Source organism: Larimichthys crocea, chromosome III, assembly GCF_000972845.2.
Source record: "Larimichthys crocea isolate SSNF chromosome III, L_crocea_2.0, whole genome shotgun sequence".
Lineage (NCBI taxonomy): Eukaryota > Metazoa > Chordata > Actinopteri > Sciaenidae > Larimichthys > Larimichthys crocea.
In genome coordinates this window covers 16,422,870-16,440,035 of record NC_040013.1, presented here as the reverse complement: position 1 = coordinate 16,440,035, position 17,166 = coordinate 16,422,870, and the positions used below count along the sequence as shown (strand labels likewise).

Genomic DNA, 17,166 nt, shown 5'->3' with positions numbered 1-17,166 from the left:
AATAAGGGGGCTTCCATTTGAAAGTCCTCGTGTCGGGATATGAAGTCCTGCTGCGGCGCAGAGGCAACGAAGCACGGAAGCTGGATTGTTTTCAGAGAAAAGGTAGACGACGGGGAAAAAGAAGGAGAGACAGGAAGGATCTGAGCCAGCAGAGACTGGAGTGATTTTTACTTTTTTTTTTTTTTTTTTTTTTTCAAGAGAGGGTTTTTTTTTTTTTTTTTTTTTTTTTTCCAAGAGAGAGACGGAGACAAGTGGAGGCAGCGATGCAGGGCTCTCATTGGGGTGAGTGTGTGGTGAGAAAGAGAGAGTTTGTGTGTGTTGGTGCATGTGTCTGCATAAGTGTGTGTCTGTCTTGAATTCTCCAAACTCAGCCTCTCTTTTTACACTGCCCTTTATCCCAGTTTGGCTTTGTTTACATGAGGACAAATTTTTGCTTGAGGAAACTGTATTCATGAGCACTTGAGTCGGTGTGAAACCACTTAAGAGGGTGTCAGTTGCGGAAATGGCAATAATGGAAGGTGTGTAACGGAAAGAGTTTGAGACAAAAGTTGCTCGGGAGGCCTGTTCACATGGAAACACTGATTTTAACAGGATTGGAAACTAGTTTAGGAATGCCAGCGAAGGCCAAAAAGTTGGTGAGGACTTCTAAAATCTGTTTAAACTGAGACGTGAATGGTTAAATAATGATAAAGAAGCCCTGAAAATGTTGGTTTCCAGTCATTTTGAAGGCAGCTGGGTGATTCAGAGTCAGATAACTGGCATTGACTTTAACTTAGTTTACTAAAGTTGTTACGACTGGAACTACTCTCGATGACCGGAGACTTTGGGCCTGCACAAGCAGGGACAAACAGAGCTGATAGCTTGGATTTGTTGAGGTGGGGTGATGAGTTTTTGGCAGTGTGTGAGCCCAGGAGTTTCTAATCCTCACCTGAGGTAATCTGCCCATTACAGACTGTTGGAGTATTGATTTGAAATTTCAGCCTTTAGGAAATCTGTCCCACCCTCTGGACAGTTGGCCTGGAGGACGACGAAGGAGAAGGAGGGGGAGGAAGGTGTTATTCAATCTGTCTGCACACAAACTAACAATGAGGATCATGAGGCAGCAGATATATTTCTACCAGACAATTAGGCTGCATCTCAGAAGTGTGACCCGTACGGAAGTTTTTATTTATCCAGAAGACTCAAAGGAGATCTTTGTGTTTCTTTTGATGACGAAGCACTCTGGGAGATACAGGCTGCTGTTGTTTCTCGTCTGGCTTCGTGTAATTACAAGACTCCTCGTGCGCCTTGGGCCACATATTGTAGTTTCTCATCAACTTTGTTATGGCCTAGGAGCGATGTGTCAGCAGATATGTTTATAGTCAGAGGGCTGTCCATTCACTCAACTCTTTTGTAGTAGCTGTCTGTTTGACTGTGACATGTTGAGGTTTCATTTGAGAGCACGTTGGAGAGAAGACTGTAATTACCCCAACTGCATTTTGGCAAAGTTAGAGGCAGTGACGTCTCACTCTATAAACACAGCGGCTGTAAACGGGCAGGTGTCAAGACGCAAACGTTGACTTAAGATTTAACTCAAGGGGTGACGTGGAGGGGGAGCAAGAGAGGGGACAGGCTGAAGATGGGTTACCTCATCTACTCTGAACAAAACAAATGAGGTAAATGTGTGTCACGTGTTGCAGGTTACATACGTAACCCTTTCCAGCCACGTTGACTCATGCTTCCTGAGTGTGCATGTGCAGTATTAAAAGATAGTAACTTCAAATTGGTTTTCCATCCACTTAGGCCCTCTTTCTTTTAGGATTCGGTTCTCATCACAGTTTACATTTTAGATCCAGTTTGCTAAAATACTAGTGCCTCTTTCTGATGCCACTATAGGCATCTGAAAAGAAACAAAGAACTGATGATACACAACAAAACAAGTGAAAGTGATACAGTATTTGTAGTTTAAAGGATAAGTACTTTGCTTAAATATTTATCTACCGTCCATTATGTTAAAGAAAGAACTTGAGACATTTGATAGCTTGAGGAGGACGAGGGCTGCACTGTATTTTGTGACCCCTCAGATTCTGTGACCTGTAGCAGCGCAACAACAGTTCAGGTAACTTTAAGGGCAGAAAAGTCTGCAATTTATTGAGATGATATTTGCTGAATTAATATTTCCACTGTGTTGTTTTTTTTTGTTTGTTTTTTTACTTCTGCAACTGTAGCACAGCCCCCATTGAGGAGCAAACGCTGTGTCAGGAATGAATACAACAGAGCAGTGAGAAGTCTTACTCTCTTTGAGCAAAATAGAAAATGTGTGACTTAAATAAAAACAATACATATTTCCTAACTAAGATATCTTCATTCCCCGTCAAAAAAAAACTAACCCAAAAGATTCGATGAAGGATTCAAAACTGTATTCAGGTTAAATCTCTGCTCCATTATCTTGCAGTGATCCCGTCGAGCTTAATGTCATGCCAGGTATTTATGTAAAGCCTCTAGCTGAGAAGCGCTGTGGAAGGCTGAAGAAGGGAGACTGAAAGACAGCGACAGAAACACAGGAAGGCCAAGAGACAGCGAGAGATTAGAAGTCGGCCTGGCTTCTGTTCAGTTTGCTGAATGAGTGTTTTCCACACCAGTCTGTCCCCCCCCTCCATCTTTCTTCAGTTTACAGCGGCACGGACCGTACGTCTGAATACGTCTGCACATGTGCCTTCTTTGCCATGTCAGATATTTTCTCAGATGAGTGCAAGTGAATTATACATCGTGGCTGGCACAGTTAAACAGAGGCGTCGCTGCTTATGTAATAGCTGCTGTGGAAGTCATTTGCCTGGCTGTAGTTAGGAGAACTGAGTATGTGTGTGTGTAGGTGGCATTGTGTGTGTTATATTCGGCTTCATACTTCCATGATCAGTGATTTCCTTTAAAAGCTGTAGCACCTTGATGAGACAGTTCAGATATTTTGGCCTATTTTTCCTCCCTGAAGCCTGGTGGTATGTTAAACAGCTCTCTGACAATCAAGACTCACTGTCACAGCCCCCCTCTGCGTTCTCTCTGGCATTATGGGTCTCATTGTCAGTCAAAGTGTTGTTGTTTTCAGTGTGAGATAGCAGGCCCCTTCTCTCTGCTCTCTGCCCTCTGTTAAACTGAAACAATGGCCCTCCACTGTTCATAAAGCCAAAACAGCAGGGAGGGAAGGAAGGGAAGTTTAGGAGGGAAAACTTTAATCTTCTCTCCACATTTGGGACAATGAGAAGTCAGGGACAGCCTGAACACCTGGATTTTCCAGAACGCACTCCAGCAAATGCCATGCTACACTCAAAACAAAATGACTAGCTAATGCGCTGATAAGAAATTGTAGCTGCCCCCAAATTATTGTATTAAGTCCAAGTCAAAGAGTTAAGGCTGAGCTGGTCATTGATCCTGACAAACAGTAGTCCACTGGCCAGACTAATCCCTGTGTCTCTACCACTGGCATTCTTGGTATTTCCAGTGTCTGCGGGTCTGACCACTGACCGCCGCTGGATAACTGTCAGTGGCTGGAAAATCTCCTGGAAAATTCAACATTTAGTTGGAACGGACCAGGAATGTCAGCCAGATCTTCCCCTTTTTCACATGCTGTTACCTCAATTTCCTCCTATGCCAGCTGACTGTAAACCCACACTCATCAGTGCTGTTTAGGACTTTGTGTGGAGGCTCAGTACTTTTTGGTGCAAACTGAAATGTATGTGCACCTCATCATTTTATACTTTCACATGTTTTTGTACAGATTAAACAAACATAAAATAACATGTAAACATGTAAATTAATTTTTTTTAAGGAGGTATTTTGTAGAAAAGCATATTCACACTGTATATCACAAAGTAAGTTATTGAAGAAACTCTAAAAATGTAGCATGACCATTGAAAGATTGTTGACTTCTGGACTGGATTGTAGGCTGCATGAACTTCCTTTTGTTTATCACTGGTGTCTGTAGCTATTTTTAGTTCAATTACATGGGAAAAAATGTTTGCGTATCATTGCTGAAACTCAAAAACTGTCAAAAAATGACGATTCCAGCCCCCATGTTAATAAAACTGAGTATAACCTCCTTACAGTGATTAAGTATTTACAGCCTTGCAAAGCTTTACGTAGACACAACCATATGCTTTGTCTTATGGGAAGGATTTTACATTCACAAAATGTGCATGCAACCTTAATTTCTTTAGTCAGCCGACACTCTGTGGAGGTACTAAAAGGACAGCTCATGAATAAAACTAAACATTGTAAAAGCAACACACTGGACCCATAAATAAGCATGTGATTGGCAGTTTGTGTCCCCAAATGACCATAGTGTTTTTTACGGGGCTGTGTCGCTACTTTCATGTGATCCAATTTCAATAGATTACTGGCTGCTCTCTCTGTCAACCCCCCACGGGGAGTTTCTCTGCAGTTATGTGTCTGTAATAGAGAAAAAAAACAAAAAAACCCAAGCTTCAGTCACCCCACTCTCCAGCAGCCTCTCATGTCTGAATTGAGGCCAGATGCTTTGAGATGCTAAAGACCAACCTGTCTGCTGTCAGACTGTCACACACACACACACACAAACACAAATCTCACTCACTCATTCATCCATTCACTTATTCTTTTTCTTTCTTCCTTCCATCTTTTTCCCACTCCTCCTGTCTCTCTATCTTATTTTCCCCTTGCATGAAAAATGTGGGCCTCCGCTGTAACGCTCCCTAACAGAGGGAGAAGCTAAAGTCTGCAACAGCAACACATTGGTTGTAAAAGAGGAGAAAGGGGGAAAAACCTGGACTGTGGGAGGACCTGTTGCCAATTACTGCTGCACAGACTCACTTTTTCAGAAACCTTATTTCTCCTTTTGTGTCACCACAGAAACCTGGTTTAATAAAGTCAGAGCTCTGCAGCAGTCTGGACGCAAGAACTCACAACTTTTGTTCAGCTACAATGTCAACCATGTTACTTTGCCAAAGAGGACAATATCTCTCTGGTTTGAGTGAAAGGAGACTTGGCACTGAGGCGATGGGTTAATGAGGACTGAGTAGGTTTGTATGCATTCGGCAATCTCAATCACAGTGCGAGACTTTAAAGCCAAGCCATGTGGGGGTAGGTGACAGTGAGCGACCACTCAGACAGACAGTCATTGTGTTGGAATGGAGGCATATTATAACCTCAGGTCATCTGGCACAACATTAAAAGACTTCTCTCATTTTACAGTGGAATCGGTTGACTTCACTCCAAGACTATATTCTTGCCTGTTTGAAGTTTTATTGCGGAGTTTCACTGAATAGATGCGTGACAAATAAATTGGAGAGTAGATTAGGTGTGGACTGATTGTCTTATAGAGGTATGGTGTGTGTCAGTGTGCTGCTGCCTTGCCCGTACTTGTGCATTTTCTTTTGTTAGCAACCGCAGAGGATTACTGTGACTCACCTAGTCTTTCTACTTCACTCTCTGTCTGTCTTTCTGCCTTTCTCACTATCTCCAGCCACTGGGCTCACTGGTCTCAGGATTAATCAAGGCCACCCAAGCTCTGTATACCAAAGTGGAATATTTCTGCTGGTCTGAACATGCTCTTAACTTGCCGCACTCTTGAAATATCCTACTTTACTTTGTAAACTAAATGTGTTTGGGTGCAGCTGACTGTTTTCATGATCAGTGAGACTCTACTGGGGAGTGACCACCCATTAAAGAAACATTATACAAAGGTATTTTATGAATGGTTCTTATTATCGCTTGCATGCTGATACTTTTGTCCTCGTTCATACAGTGACTGCCCTGATCTGACAATTTTATGCCTTCCACCTGTTGCTCTCGTCTTCACACTGGCTTCGCCTTTGGTTAGTCACGCTGTGGTGTTGCTGTTAAAGAAGGGGAAGATGAAAATCTAGCTGCAGAACCCATCGAGCAGAGAGTTGTTGGAAAGTGGGGGGTGGAAAAGTGGAAAATGGTGACAGGAGAGCAATGGAGCAATAATACAGCACAGGAAACAAAGAAGAGAGGAAAGGGATGTGGGTGAAAATAGTCAAGAGCAGGAAAAAGGGATGAAAGTGGAGGAAGGAGGTGGAAGACCCTAAAAACATCACAGTTCATCAGGAAGATGGTAAAAGTGGTTAAAGCTGCACTAATCAATATTTGCATATTAACAATGGATCAAGGCTTGTAGTGATGAACCCACAGAGAATTACCACCCAACTCTGCAGTTCTTCTCAGTGCTACTGCGCGTTTTAGCATCTTTCAGCTTACTGTTTTGGTTTTACGGCCTGCAACTTCAATGTTTTACTCTACTTAATGCTGTTCTCATAGTTTTCACCAGTAGCAAGCTGGCTGTAGACTCTCTTCTCAGCACCAAACAGCAGACAGACACAGTTAGCGATATTTCTTTCAGGTGTTCAGGAGACTAAAAACAGAGCTAAGAGAGAGAATATTGAATTTAGATGCACCGAGTAGTAGCCTCCACATATAAGGTGATAATGTGTCAAAAATAAATAAACATAAAAGTCAAGTTACAGAAATTTGAGAGTTTTAATTGAGTAAACTGGTTTCTCCTTCTCCCAATTTTAGGATTTGCTGTTTTCCTTTGTTTTTTAATTATAAAATATGTATTTTGTAGTGTTTCATATAGCTGTATGTCCAATCTATAGCATGTCCAAAAATTGGACATGTTGTAGATTAAATATTGAATAATAAAAACTCACTTGTATTTTGTCATGATTTGTTGTGTTGCTCTTCAAGTTGACAAGTTCATCGTGCCTGTAGCACATTGGAAACATTGGATTTGTTTAGATGTCCGTACATGGACACCAAGCATAAACACAGTAACTAGCATCACACTTTGCGAGTTTGTAGTTTCAAAAAACATCCACACAGCCGTCCACAAAAAATCTGCTGCAATCTAGCTGCTGCAAATGGTGACACTTTGCAGCCTTAACCTCTCTGGCTTTACAGGACTGAGGACGTTTCAGCTTGGTTTCACAATGATAGCTGAAAGGGCAGTGTAGATTTCAGCCGCCTTTTTTCGTTGCTCTTTATCTCTTATCGTTTCAACATCTAAAAGAGGAAGACGTGTGGAAAGAAGATGATAAAAGAGAGGAAAGAAAACTGACACAAGTAATACGTTCAGTGCTCAGCAGTAGAGGAGATGGTTCAGATAGTAGACGTCTGCCTTCACATTTGATTTCCCTGCTAGGAGATCTTAAGGTGCTCAGACCTCGGTGTCTGTCCACTAGCCAAATAATGACAGGATTATAGATGCCCAGTGCTCCCAAAAGCTCAGGCCGCTTTGCAGCCTCTCTTTGGACTACCTGGTATTGGAATTTTCCTAAACCTCCCCAACCTTCACCCCCACCCAGGACGCCTTTGTGTTCTCGCCTCTGAACCCACTTCTCTTTCTTTTGCCCTAATTTCGCTTTTTTAACTCTGTCCTGAGCACAGCATAGTCTCCGGAACAGCTTGGAGGTTGCGTGTGATTGCAAAGGGTGATCTGCTGCGGAATAATGGGCTTCCTCTCCTGGGTAATACTGGCATTATTAACAGACTTATCATAACGGGATTATTTCCCCGTCACAGACCCCACTTCTGGATCTTGTTAGAGAGCTACCTGGGAACCTCTTTCTTCTGTCAGTCCTGCTCTTACTCATCCCAGGCCTGTTGGTGGCATGTGGAGGGTAAACTCTCACAACCGCTTGGTGTATTTACAGTTCCCTGTCAGAAGCTGAGAGGCTGCCTTTAAGCCATTCAGCATCATTTAATAGTTTTAGAGCGTCAGGATGCGGTATAAAGTGGCCTCAGGTTGACCCCATAATAGCTGGCTGCAACAGTATTGGAGTTTATTTTTGAACATCGAATCAAATGCCTCGCCGAAAGAAACGCCTCATGAAAGACTATCAGAATGATTTGAGGCACTTGAGATGTTTTCTATTTTTAGTGATGATGACTGGTTTTTCTCTGCCTGTCTTGCGCTGCTGACAGCAGAGGAGGATGTATGTAATGAGGAAGGTGGAGGAAGCGGCGAGGGCAGTTGGAGGGACGGTAAAAGTATTTTCACTTTGTCAGAGGAATGCAGCCAAGAAGGGGAGGAGAGGAGGACTTCAATAACTTTAAGAAACAACCAGTGAGCAACATCAGAGGGGGAAATTAGCTTTTGGGATTTGTTGCCTGAGTAGCCAGAACAAAACCAGACCCTTGGAGGTCACAGGGGTGGGAGGAGGGAATCAGACCAGCTCCCCCTCCACTCATCAGGGGGTCGCAGGGTTAGGGCTTGAGGGGTGGGGTGGGGGTCACAGTTGACGGTCTCAGATGGTTGTTAATTCTATTATACCTCCCTGAGAGGTCCTTGTTGGGGCTGGGAGTGAGAAGAGGTGGGAACGACTGAATAAAAGGTGAAAGGAGGCTGTGAGGCGTGATCATTTTTGCATGGGAAGTGATCACATACCACACATATCTTCATCTCCTTGATTCATGTGTACTCATGAAGTCTGTCTCCTCTCTTTCACTCCCCCTCACTCCTTGTCACGCACTCACAGACCTGCTCATAGTTTAGTCAGCGTAGAGTCAACTGGCTGGAATTAAACCACTGCAGGGTGATTATTAAGAAATAATCAAACCTATCCCATATATTTTTTCTTCAATTCCCATGTAGTGCTGAATGATTGAACCTAAAATCACCATAAGTTATCACAATTAGTTTGTTAAATATAATGACAAGTATCAATCAGTGTCATATCTCAGACTGACAAACCATACTCTCCTCCATCTTTCTGAATGTTATTATTTTTTATGTATTTTTCCTTTGCATACATCTAAAGAGTTCAGTATGTATGTCATCCAACCACATCTAAAGGCAAAAGTATTCATGGTGGGTCACAGTCAAAAGCAAATGGGGATAATGGGGACTTTTGCACTCTCTCCTGGAAGGCATTCATGGTATTATCTTGCATTGAAGTTCAAATCCGACATACTTCTTCATCTCTGCACACCTGAACATCACTACCCATGCATGGTTTTATTGGATTGTCTGTGGAGAAAAGCTAAAAATATGGTCGGACTAAAAGTGTCAGCACATGCTTCAAACAAAGTGCTTCTTGGATCTTTGAAAACCTCCGACAACTTTCCGACGTCGGAAATTCGAGACCTGCAGATGACAAACTGTACAAAACTGAGAATCCATAAAACACAAAAACCTTTCCAAACAGACTATCAGACAACCACACTCACTGTAGGTAGTGATTAGCCAAGCGTGCATGGGTGAGAAAATAGGCAGGATTTGAACTACAACACTACGAATGGCTTCAACGACAAGACAAATTATCCCCTTTTTGTAAACACTTTTGGTCGGATGACACTGTACAAACTAGTTTGATTTAAACATACTCCATCTGACAGTCCAGCAACCACTTCATTTGGAGCATGGATCCCAGAGGCAACCAGAATAAAAGCTTTTGTTTTGCAATTTCGTTCCGGTCTTGTGTTGAGTTGTGAAAGTGAAAAAGTCTGCAGCGTACATATTTCAGAGGAACAAACTGCAATCTGATCTAATCATTTGGTTAAATCGTGCTTCAGTGAACAAAACAAAAACTCCTCTTGTTCATGTGTTTTTCTCTCTATCACTCCACTGTCTGACTGGACTATTTTTTTATTCAGGACTGACTTGAATAATGTGTTGTTGATGCAACCATTTCCTTTTATATCACTCTGTATTATTGTGTTAGTCTTGGCAGACAATGTGCAACCATAACAGGCATGGATTATTCCACTTGGCCAGACAGATCTGGGCTTGGCACGAAAGACTGAGGATGTGTCCACTCTCTGTCCACCTCAGGCCACTAACACTGATAATACTATCTGCAAATGGGCGACTAAATCTGCCGCCGCTTACTGTGTTAATATGTACTCGTGTTTCTCATTCTAAAAATAGTGACAAAAGTGAGGCTATTCATTTCTTCAAAGATTCTTTGATAGGCGTGTGTGCATTGTGATCACGAAACAGTGAAGCCAGTAGTTTTCAAACCTCTTTAGATGTAGCACAAAGACGACTGCTCACCAGGTTCAGACAGGGACATTCAGGAAAATCACAGAGCAGCTGCAGATGGTGATGACCGTGACTCATTCTGTCTCCCTCTGTCTGTTTCATTCTCTGTCTATACTAAATCCAGCCTCTGTTTTTTTTTCTTTTTCTGTCTCATTAATGACATTGACAGTTAGCAGTAGCGTCACCAAAGATGGAGTGTATTTTAGGGATAAGCCTTTACTTTAGGGGAGGTCTGAGGAGGTGTTTCAGATGAAAACGGATGAAAAATAGCTGACGCTAATGAGTTTTGCGAGTGGCAACAGGCCTGAAATCAATACATAATTTGGCTTCAAGGTTTTTAATTGTAGTAAGTGTAAAGTAAATCTGTCACATTGTAATAATGAAACGAATATTAAAGATTATTTATTAAATCATTTTAATATAAACAATTAAAGCATGCGACAACATGATTAGCCCTTAATTCAATGCTGACAGTAAAGCTATTCACCACACAATGAGTCTCATTCACAATCTTTTTAACACGCGGATGAGATGCTAGGCACAAATTACATTAGCAACTGACAGCACCCTGCAAAAACCGTGGCGTTTATGTTGCATGTTGAGCTAAAGCATATTATATCTACAGTAGAGAAAGCACAGGTGTAAATAATACAATGAATGATGGCTGAATTCCATTTAGCTGCTACAGTTTCAGTTTATTTTGCATGCTGGCTCACACAGTCACGCTGTCGTGACTTGAATAGAGCCATTGTTATTTACTGTTAACACCTCTCCTGCTATGACCGGTCAAAATGTCCGCCGTCTCTCTTGTTTTCTGCTGTACTTGTACTACTGCTGACATGCTGATGTTTAGTTATAATTTACCATGTTTACCATCTTAGTTTAGTGTGTCAGCATGCTACATTTGCTACTTGCAATACAACAATACACTAGAATCACAGCTCCATAATGAAATAAATATGAGGAAACCAATGCCAAATTATCAAAACAAAACCACTGCTTATCATTTATGCAGACTCTGTGTTACGTTACAGTTGTTACGACTTACTTGAGAAATTAATTTAGGGGCAGTAGACATTTTGGCTTGTCATAGAGGAAAAGCACAAGTGTAACAGATGACTTAAATGATGTTCTCTTTCCATTCAAGTGAAACAGTAGAGTCCTGAAACTAGGACACGTACAGTAGGTGGAATCCAGCCATCGTTAGACTGTTGGAAAGACCTATTCAAGTTACAATGTTTTTGTCCCACTGTCCTAGGTAGCTGTAACTAGGTAACTCTGTGTGGAAAATACGACTTAGTTAATAAACTTAACAGAGCAAAACCAGCTGGTGGTCAGTAATAGTCATATTGTAACAGCTACTGGTGTCTCTGAGCTATTTTAAAGATGTTTAGCTTGTAGGTATCAGTTTTCATCATGTCATCACTTTATCTTTATGTGTGGCTGTGCAGCCCACGATCCATACTGCTGTGTTGCACTGGTTTCTATATATATTGTCAATGGTTTCCCCCACAGTGCAGCAGTGTTTGCTGGGTCCTAGTGCCAGCTCTTTTGGTGTAGGCCTATGTTGTGATCCCTGAGTATACACTTTTTTTTTTTTTTTTTTGCATTATACATCAATCAGAAACAGCAGGATTAATAATTTGGGAGAACTACATTAAATTTTAGAGAGCTAAAGGGCCATAAACTTGGTTGTGATGTCATTCAGAGGGAAGTATTATGTCTTATGAATGTTGGATGACAAACTTTGTATGCATGGATACAACTGTCTAACAGAGCATATGTAATAGTCACTTCTGTTGCATGTACAGTATGAATTAAACATGTTGTCCCTGTGATTCTTCTCTTTTCAGAGTGTGTGGTGTGTCTGACGCTGTCAGGGTGCCATGGCTCTGGTTCAGGCACTACCTGTGACCGTGACTGACCACCCCAATCCAGGTCTAGACGTCCAGCAGTGCCGGCCGCTATCGTCCCACTCCCCCTCAGGCCCCTGCCCTGGTCCCTGTGGGCCCTGCAGCTCCGGGACAGCGATGGGTTCTGTCAGCAGTCTCATATCAGGCCGAACATACCAGGAGAGACACTGCCGGGCAGCCAGCGAATTCTCCACCAAGTCACGCCGTTCCACACCGGCTACCAGCTGCTTCCGGCTCCAGGATAACACCCTCCGCAGCGGGAGCTCCTTGGAGCAGCTTCTGGTTATCAGCAACCAAACACATCCCCAGACCCAGGTTCTGCCTCCACCGCTGCCCACCAAGAAGCAGCCCCGGCCGGGTAACTCTGCTGGAGCAGGGGGTGGAACAGTCACTGGAGCAGTAGGTGGTGGCACTAATAAAAACTTGGGGTATGTGAACGATGAGGTGGTGGTCGGAGACTGGAACGACAACCTAGTGCTGGCAGCTGCAAGCCCCTGCAGTGACTCAGAGGATCAAAGAGACAACAGGACTCTGAATGGCAACATTGGAGGACCTCCCCCTAAACTCATCCCAGTGTCCGGACAGCTAGAGAAGGTAAGAGAGGTAGACTGTAAATTAATAAACTGCCCAGGCTGATCAGCTTATCAGCTTATTACAGATGTATCATCACATAGTTTGTGCACCAGATTTGTAATGACAACTTGATTTTGCAGTCAAAATATAAAAAAGGATTCATAACAATATTGTTTATTCATGTTGTATGTTAATATTTTATAATAATTTTATATTACTATCTGTATATATTCATGTACAATAAATTGCTATGCTATATTTAAACTGATAAATGCAAGACCAATACATATTGACAGATTAACTCATTCTGTAGCCTCAAGTGGCCGTTTGAGGAACTGCAGTATTTGGCACTTCTGCATTGGCTTCACTTGACCTTAGAAATCGTAGTTTGACTACTGAAACTCAAGGTCCACTTTCAAACTTCTGAGCAAACTCCCTTCGTTGATAAAGTCTGTAAGTAAACCTCAAATTTAGGTATGTTCAAAAGTCCTTGGCTCTAATAAATGCTTTAGGAGAAACACTATCTTAATGGAAGTGTTTAAGCACCTATCATTATAACACTGACTCCCTATCAGCCCCATGGGTGCAGTTGACCTCCCACCTAAAGATGAACATGGAAAAATGTCTCCTTTAATTACAGCTCAACAATACGTGCTGCTGTGACATTAAATATCATGGCAAGGACTTTTTCTCCACTGTCCCTGAAATATAAACTGTACTCACGAGCATTTCTTCAGCATGTGCTGGCATGTGCAGCACATTGCCTCGGCTGTCTAATTGGCTATTTATTTCCATTGATCCGTAGGAAAGCTTAATCACTGGCCTGACAGGCTCAGATGGATCATTTGACAGCTACTCACCTTGCAGACACATGATGATCAATGCCACAGCTCACTTATATTCAGTGACGTGTTTGGTGAACCCTGAGGAAAATCGTTATATATACATATAAGGGGCTTTCACCCCTCCTTCCTTTGTCTCGTCTCTTCCTCCACTCTTCTCCCTGCTTTTTGTTTCACTGCCTTTTTAATTATATTTTCTTTGTCCTCTTTCACTTTCTCCCTCTCTTGCCCATCACTCCATCTTAGATGTTAGGAAAATCATTAAGATAATTGCTTAATGAAGCCCAAGAATATCAATTAAACCAAATTAAACTTATCCGAGCCTGGAGAGATGACCTGCCAGCATATCACTCACCCCCCTGTAATGAGTTTTATTCAGCCGTTGGTAATTAGCACAGCTTAGCTTTTATCAATCACTCATTTTTTTTTAAATATAATTTCGTACTTTCAGAACATGGAGAAAGTGCTGATCCGTCCTACAGCATTCAAACCTGTCGTTCCCAAGAATCGCCACTCTGTGCAGTATTTGTCACCACGGCCAGGAGGCAGCAGTCTGTCAGAGAGTCAAGCCAGCCTCAACTTACTCCTGCCCCTCGGAGGATCCAACAGTGCCAGCGGCACGACAGGCATTGGAGGGAGCAGCAGCTCCGGCTCTGAAGGGAAGCGCAACTCCTACAGCGGAGGCCGCAATGCTCGGAGCAGCCAGTCCTGCTCCATGTCAGATTCAGGGAGGAACTCCCTTTCCAGCCTCCCTACTCACAGCAGCACAGGCTACAGTCTGGCCCCCAGTGAGGGCTCCAGCTCTGGGTCTGGCTCTGGTGGCCAGCTGGAGCCTGGGCCAGGCCTGGGCCGAAACACATCAGGTGGAGGTGGAAGCCACGGCCACACTAACTCAGATAGTGGACGTTCCTCATCCAGCAAGAGTACAGGCTCGGGGTCGCTAAGTGGGCGCGGGCAGCCCCTGTCGGACAGCGGGTCCTGTGGCCACTCGTCGCCACCTGTGGAGGGCTACGAGGCTGTGGTGAGGGAGCTGGAGGAGAAGTTGAGGGAGCGAGACCTGGAGCTACAGCAGCTTCGGGAAAATCTGGATGAGAATGAAGCGGCCATCTGCCAGGTGAGACATACCGCCAAGACACAGATGAATAAATATGATGCTAGTACAGATTAAACACTAACCTCTGACCTCTCACCCATATCTTATACTCTGAAAGGTGTATGAGGAGAAGCAGCGTCGCTGTGAAAGAGAGATGGAGGAACTAAGACAGAGCTGTGGAACAAAGATGAAGCAGGCATCTCAGAAGGCCCAGAGGGCGCAGCAAGTGTTACAGTTACAGGTATGTTGAATATTTAAAAACCTTTACAAAAAACATGTACACAAAAATTGGCTGATCTATTTCTAACCAAGAAGTGCAGCAGCTTATTTCACCTTTGCGCAATCAGTCGTTTTGTAAAAGTTGATGTCCTGTCATTATTTTGAAATGGTACTCTGCTTTAGTTGTGAATCTGTAGATTCTTATGTTGAGGGTTTAAATAATATATATATCGCTGTGTTTCGTCAGGTGTTTCAACTACAGCAAGAGAAAAAGAAGTTGCAGGAGGACTTCTCCTCTCTCCTGCAAGACAGAGAGACGCTGGAAAGGAGGTGTGCCACCATCCAGAGGGAGCAGACCCAGCTGGGACCACGTCTGGAAGAGACAAAGTGGGAGGTAAATGAGCGTCAGACACTGGAAAAGCATTAGCTCAACTGCAACATCCCTGCTTGAGTCTGGCAGGAGACGTTTGCTGCTTGTCGTTCCCCATCTCTCTTTCTTCTGTTGACTTCTTTAAATCCTTAAATGTCCCCAAAAGAGGTGACACCTAGAAAGCTTAAATTAACATCATGAGAGTGTAAGTTTGTAATCTGCCATAAGAGACAAGCATTTCGAAGTGTGTCACCCTGAACCACTTTCTCTTGTCCCTTCAGGTGTGTCAGAAGTCAGGAGAGATCTCCCTCCTGAAGCAGCAGCTGAAGGAGATCCAGTCGGAGCTCAGCCAGAAAGCTGGAGACATTGTAGTGTTGAAGGCCCAGCTGAGAGAAGCTCGCTCTGAACTGCAAGCCAGCCAGGTTCGATCCCAGGAGGCCCAGGCGGCCCTGCGGACGCGGTCTCTGGAGCTAGAGGTCTGCGAGAACGAACTACAGAGGCGCAAGAGCGAAGCGGAGCTGCTCCGGGAAAAACTGGGTCGCTTGGAAGAGGAGTCAGCCCGCCTCCGAGACGCTATGTCCAATCACAATGGACTGTCTCTACCTGGAAATGCAACCATGAAGGGCCAATGCATGAGCCTCCCCCTTCAGCAGGGTAGAGGCGTGGCAGGAAGGGGCGGTCCTAGTCCCTGTGTGTACCGCGATGGAGAGGAGACTCATCTGGTCTGGGGAGGAGAGAGTGATGAAGCCAAGGCACAGAGGCAGAATGCAGAAACAGTGTTGGGACTGAGACAGCAGGTATATTTCTGCTTAATGAGCAACTTTAAATTTGAAACTCTAAAGTACATTATGCTGATAATACTTGTGTCCAGTTTGCAGTTTCTAACATCTCTGTTTCTCAGGTGGACAGGCTGAAGGCTGAACTCATGTATGAGAGGAGGACTAGTGAGGAGCATCTTTCACGGTTTGAGGATGAGAGAAGGGTGTGGCAGGAGGAGAAGGAAAAGGTAAAAAAAAAAAAAGTGGAAGGATAAAGAGTCTGATTTCTTTAAAATCTTTGTTATTTTCATTCAGATTCATATATTTCATGAAAGATAGAACTACTTAACAATTCTTTACTTCCCTTTCTCAGGTAATCCGCTACCAGAAGCAACTGCAGCAGAACTACATCCAGATGTACCGTCGAAACCGGGATCTTGAGCGAGTGATGAGGGAGCTCAGTCTAGAGCTGGAGAACAGGGACATGGAGGACTACGAGGTCCACAGTGGCAGCAACGACATCCACTTTGAGGAAATCACCGCCACTGAGATCTAAAAACAAAAACACTCACACACTTACAGTAATATGTGCACAGAAATATGGAAACAACAAACTCTGAGGATGTAAACCAAACATTGAACTCCAGGCCAAATACTGCACTACCTTCAACATGGCTTTACCTGGACCACTGAGCGGGCACTCACCACTTGTCACTGTCAAAAGGGAGATCTCCCCAAAGGTGCATTCTTACTTTCTGCTAACAGACTCTAATAAATCCCTATGAGGCGTCCTTTCCGGAGCTTTCTATGGGTTTTATTCCACTACAAAGCCAGCACAAAGACTTCTTTCCTTTTACAGGAGGAGCAAAAGCAGCGAAAGAAGTTTTTCTTTCTCAGACCATGTTCAAATCAGGGTATTGAAAAGCTCGAAGGGAACTTAAAGCAAAAAAGTTACTACATGCACAGCGATCTGGTCAAAACGCAGTCACACCTTTCTTGGTAGCACACATGGTTAAAGACCTGGCCACCAGCACGCATGTCACGATGCATCACACAGTCCATTTCAACAAAGATGACCTTAATGATGACCTCATCACACGTCCAAACTGTGCTCATGGGCGACACAAACAACAACCACCGCCGCACTCATCCTCCAAGTAACTGCTAAAGGGAAAACGACACTGAATATTACATTATGGTGTTGAGAGGATCAGCAGTTCATTTCATTTTACAAATTATAAAAGGCGTATTTCCTCAGCAGTGTGTGTTTGAAAAAGAATGTATTGTTATTGTTATCACAACAGAGAAATGCAGTATAAAAGGTCATCATCGTCAATGAAACAATCTCCTCACCAAGGGAAACATGGTATCATTTTGCACAAC

General features: G+C 43.4%; 1 protein-coding gene across 2 annotated transcripts in view; it reads left to right on the top strand.

The window, feature by feature from the left end:
* lzts2a (leucine zipper, putative tumor suppressor 2a) overlaps positions 1–17,043 on the top strand; it is a 39,951-nt gene extending 22,908 nt beyond the window's left edge. Inside the window, exons 3-10 of one of the 2 annotated variants that reach the window (XM_019267976.2) lie at positions 236–282; positions 11,869–12,522; positions 13,795–14,457; positions 14,555–14,677; positions 14,903–15,049; positions 15,307–15,822; positions 15,927–16,031; positions 16,157–17,043. In XM_019267976.2, the coding sequence (XP_019123521.1) occupies positions 11,902–12,522; positions 13,795–14,457; positions 14,555–14,677; positions 14,903–15,049; positions 15,307–15,822; positions 15,927–16,031; positions 16,157–16,339 (2,358 nt within the window). In that variant the 5' untranslated portion in view covers positions 236–282; positions 11,869–11,901 and the 3' untranslated portion in view covers positions 16,340–17,043. The remainder of the gene's footprint in view (positions 1–235; positions 283–11,868; positions 12,523–13,794; positions 14,458–14,554; positions 14,678–14,902; positions 15,050–15,306; positions 15,823–15,926; positions 16,032–16,156) is intronic. The other variant, XM_019267977.2, reaches the window with a different exon arrangement.
* The last annotated feature ends 123 nt before the right edge of the window (positions 17,044–17,166 follow it).